The 4,191-nt window shown below is 52.1% G+C and overlaps 1 protein-coding gene across 2 annotated transcripts; it reads left to right on the plus strand.

The window, feature by feature from the left end:
* Window positions 1-929: 929 nt before the first annotated feature.
* Gstp1 (glutathione S-transferase pi 1) lies at window positions 930-3,448 on the plus strand. Of its 2 annotated transcripts, XM_028771182.1 has the most exons (7): window positions 930-1,082; window positions 1,240-1,275; window positions 1,634-1,740; window positions 1,863-1,950; window positions 2,723-2,826; window positions 2,930-3,037; window positions 3,208-3,448. In XM_028771182.1, coding segments are annotated over exons 1-7 (633 nt in total). In that variant the 5' UTR covers window positions 930-1,081; the 3' UTR covers window positions 3,397-3,448. The 2 variants fall into 2 exon arrangements, with proteins under 2 accessions (XP_028627015.1, XP_028627014.1); XM_028771181.1 differs by lacking the exon at window positions 930-1,082 and having other exon boundaries at window positions 1,253-1,361.
* The last annotated feature ends 743 nt before the right edge of the window (window positions 3,449-4,191 follow it).

Below are 4,191 nucleotides of genomic sequence, written 5' to 3' on the forward strand. Positions count from 1 at the left end.
CCAGCACTCAGGAGACAGACAGGTGGGTTTCTATGAGTTTTGAGGCTGGCCTAGTATACAGAGCAAGTTCCAGGTCAGCCAGGGATGCACAGAGGAGAGAAACAATAGTCTCACTAGATAGACAGACAGACAGATAGACAGAAGTGAGGTTCATGGGGAACTGGCCATACCAAGCCAGTTTAAATCCTGTTTACTAGCTGTGTGACCTTGGGCATGTCACTTTACTTCTCTGTGTCAGTTCCTGTCTCTATAAAACAGGAACAGTGCTAGTCTTGAGGATTGATACATGTAAGCCTTAACTCTTTGCTAAGAGTTTTCTGTTATAGTCACCAAGAGAGGAGGGGATGGTTCATTAGTTAAAACGCCTTTATTCTTTTCTTGAAAAGACAGGCTCTTGCCATACATCTCCGGCTGGCCGGTGATCTTGGTGTAGACCAAACTAGCCTTGAATTTGAAAAGGCTGCCTCTCTTTGTACTTTGAGTGCTGCAAACTAAAGATGTGGACCACCACTCCAGGTGACACTGCCATTATTATTGTTGTTGTTGTTTTGGTTTTTATTGTTATTTATTATTATTTTGTCATTTATAGACATGGTTTCCGTTTGGAGCCCTGGCTGTTCTGGAACTCTGTAGATCAGACTGGGCTGAACTCAGAGATCCTCTTGCTTCTGCCTCCCAAGTGCTGGGATTAACCAGCGCCCCTCTGCATTGCCTTATTTTTACAAGGAACATTTATTATTATACCATGTGCTGTTGGCTGGAGACCTTCATGCATGTAAGGCACTGTCCAAGCCCCTGAGGACACAAGAAACCGCGTGGGTTGAGACTGTTAGGGTGTGAAGTTTACCATGTGTGCCTCTTGCAAAACTCCAGTAGAGAACAGCACCGCAGATATAAAGGTGACTCTGCCCCGCTCTGCCCCACCACGTCTGCCAGAAACTTGTTACACTGAACACCAAGACTTGGCATGTTTCTGGGGCAGTGTGGGATGTCTGAGGGGGTGGAGCCTCGCTATCAATAAAAGGCCGAGGGTCACTTCGTCTCTTCCTGCTGAGCTTGCAGCACACTGCATCTGCCCAACAGTAAGTAGGAACCTGGAGGTGAGGGCGGGGTCAGAGTTACACCCCCATCCCACCCCTCAGCCCCCACCCCCACCCCCACCCCGCTTCTACCTTTCCCTTGGTCCTGCAGCCCGGGCAAGGTCCTCCTTCATCGCCCTTTTTGTCTATCTCTCCTTAGTGCCACCTTACACCATCTTCTATTTCCCCTCCCGAGGTGTGGTCTCAGCGCTTTCAAGATGAAGGCACAAGCAATAGTCTTCTGGGTCACTCCTGGGAATCCCCAACAGTGGAGTCGGAGGGGTGTGGCCAAGACCATGTTGGGGGCGGGACCGAGACCTGTTGCATTGTCTGTCGTTTCTTCCTTCCTTCCCAGTGCGGTTGTGGGGCTGGGTCTTCACTTTCTAAGATACTGTTGGGACACGGCCTCTACCACCACATTTCTCCCCTCCCTACGAGGCTCCCAAGCTAGTTTGGTCCTCTTGTCAACTTTCCACCCTCCCAAACTCTCCCAGGATGTTCTGAGGGTAGGTCTCTTCGCTGTCGCCTCATCCTCATCCTGCACCCCAATACAGGGCGCTGCGAGGTCATGCGCATGCTGCTAGCTGACCAGGGTCAGACCTGGAAGGAGGAGGTGGTGACCTTGGATGTTTGGGAGCAAGGAACATTCAAGGCTTCCTGTGTGAGTGATTGTCTCCTTCTACCCCTCCCCGTGGGGATGAGGTTGGGCATAGATTTGGGGTGCTGTGTCTAGGGCTGGGGGCAGCCAGGTTCAGCACCCCTTACAGAGAGGTATTCTCCCAGCTGTTTGGGCAGATCCCCAAGTTTCAGGATGGAGAGCTCACTCTGTACCAGTCCAATGCCATCCTACGGCACCTGGGCCGCTCCTTCGGTGAGTCCCGAAGCCCAGGTCTGAAAGACACCTACCTGATAGATGTTCCTCAAAATGTCCTGGGGCTTTGAATTGCCTCACCTGCTGCTACCAATGTCCCACTTGGCTGGAGGACAAGTGGTTTACCCTAGAGGATGGTGCAGGGCCCAGGTTCCAGAAGGCTCCCGGTGTGGTGCTAGGCTGTCTGCTGTCTGCACATCGAGGGGCTGTGAGTTTCCAACTTGCATCATTTTTCTAATGATGTCTCATGAGGCGCTACGACTTTCGACAGTGTGGTGGGGCTACAAACTTCCCAGTAGACCTTCCTGTTCTTGTCTTTCTAACTTGGCCATACCTGAGTCTGGGAAACTCAGAATCACAGTGAGGAGGCCTCTGCCTGTTTGAAGAATGGCAGGACCGTGGTGGAGGCAAGCTGTTCTCTCTCTGGGTCTGGTTAGGAGAGGGTGCCTGGAGCCCCACAACACCATAGTAACCTGAGGTAGATGGGCAGACAGCTTGTTCTAGGGGAGGTACAAGCCAGAGCCTTTGTCTTCCCTTGGTGTGACAAATCCAAATGGCAGGTGTGGCCCAAAAAGCAGGCCTGGGCTTCAGCTGGTTAGGGCCCTGGGACTTGGTAGGCTCTTGCCCTGCGGAGATGGGACTTGGCTGAGGTAGCCAGGGAAGACCTCCAAAGCAAGGTTAGCTAGTAGGGTCCTGCAGGCCCAGGCTGAGTCTGAGCAAGCATGTAGGAAAGAGTACAGAACCTGAGCCTGCCGCCTGCCTGCTGACCCAGGGCTCTACGGCAAAGACCAACAAGAGGCAGCCCTGGTGGACATGGTGAACGACGGACTGGAAGACCTATTTAGGCGCATTGCCCGGCAGTATCTCCATATCTGTGTATGTAGGGGCTCAGGCTAGTGCCAAGCGGGGTGGTCAGGAAAGGGAAATCACTTCGTCAATCTGGCTGCACATCCCTCACTGAGATCATTTCTGACCATAGAAGGAGGGCAAGGACCAGATTCTGAAGGAGCTTCCAGGATACCTGAAGCCATTTGAAACTCTCCTGGCCCAGAACAAAGGTGGTCAGTCCTTCATCGTTGGTGATCAGGTGAGCACTGGGTCAGGTCTTTCCCAACCTACTCATTGTCAGATCCTTTCCCAGAAGGGTAAACTGAGGCTAGATACAGAGGTAGAAGCAGGAAGCATCCGGTGTTGTGCTCCATGGAGCTTCTCCCCATCCTGCCTCAGTTCAAGCCGTATCACCCCCTCGTCCCGTAGATCTCCTTTGCTGACTACCGCCTGCTAGACGTGCTTCTGAACCTTGAGCTCCTGTTCCCTGGTTACTTGAATGACTTCCCCCTATTCTCCGCCTATGTGGCACGCCTCAAAGCCCGACCCAAGCTCAAGGCCTTCCTGGAGTCTCCTGAGCATGTGAACCGTCTCCTGGCTGCTTGCATAAAGATGTGAGCCCATATGCCTCCCCAAACACCACCCCAGCATAATAAAAATGATGGCACGAGCTGGTGCATGGCATGCCTTCAATCTCAGCACTTGGGAGGCAGAAGCAAGAGGATCTCTGTGGGTTCAAGGTCAGCCTGGTCTACAAAGTGAGTTCCAGGACAGTCAGGGCCTGTCAAAAAAAAAAAAAAAAAAGAAAGAGAGAGAGAGAGAGAGAGAGAGAGAAAAGCAAAAGCACAAAACAAAACACCAATGGCAGGATGGCAGGAAGCTGTACTGTGGGCTTAAGGGGCAAGGATGAAGACGCTGGGGACCCTCTACAGGGTTGACACCCTTGCTAAAATATCAGGCCCAGAGCTGCCAGGAAAGAAGGCCTTTGGGGCTCTAAATGTCCAGGTCCCACTAGAGGGCTTCCTGCAGGGAGGTGACTGACCTTTAACCCTACAGGGCTCCTTCATCCAAGAAAAATACAGTGATAGCCCTAAGGGTATCAGCTAGTTGCTGCCTCATTTGGTGAACTCATTCTGGGCAGACACCCTCAGGAGTGACACATGTGACAGGAGTATATCACATGTGCAGGCATGTGGCCAATTCTCATGTGTCATCTGAGGCTATGAACAGTTAGATTCTCCTGTTCCACATGCTGGCAATCAGCAAGTCCCTAGTGCAAGAGTCCCAAGGCAGGCCTGCAGCTGTTTCCAAAGTGGGAGCATTTGGAGACTGGTGGCTGGATCTGCTTTTCAGCTGGGAAGGTGGAACAGCCTTTTGTATCCAGGTTAAAAACGCTAGCCAGCTGCTGCTTGG

Source organism: Grammomys surdaster, unplaced genomic scaffold, assembly GCF_004785775.1.
Source record: "Grammomys surdaster isolate TR1022 unplaced genomic scaffold, NIH_TR_1.0 205, whole genome shotgun sequence".
Classification (NCBI taxonomy): Eukaryota; Metazoa; Chordata; class Mammalia; order Rodentia; family Muridae; genus Grammomys; species Grammomys surdaster.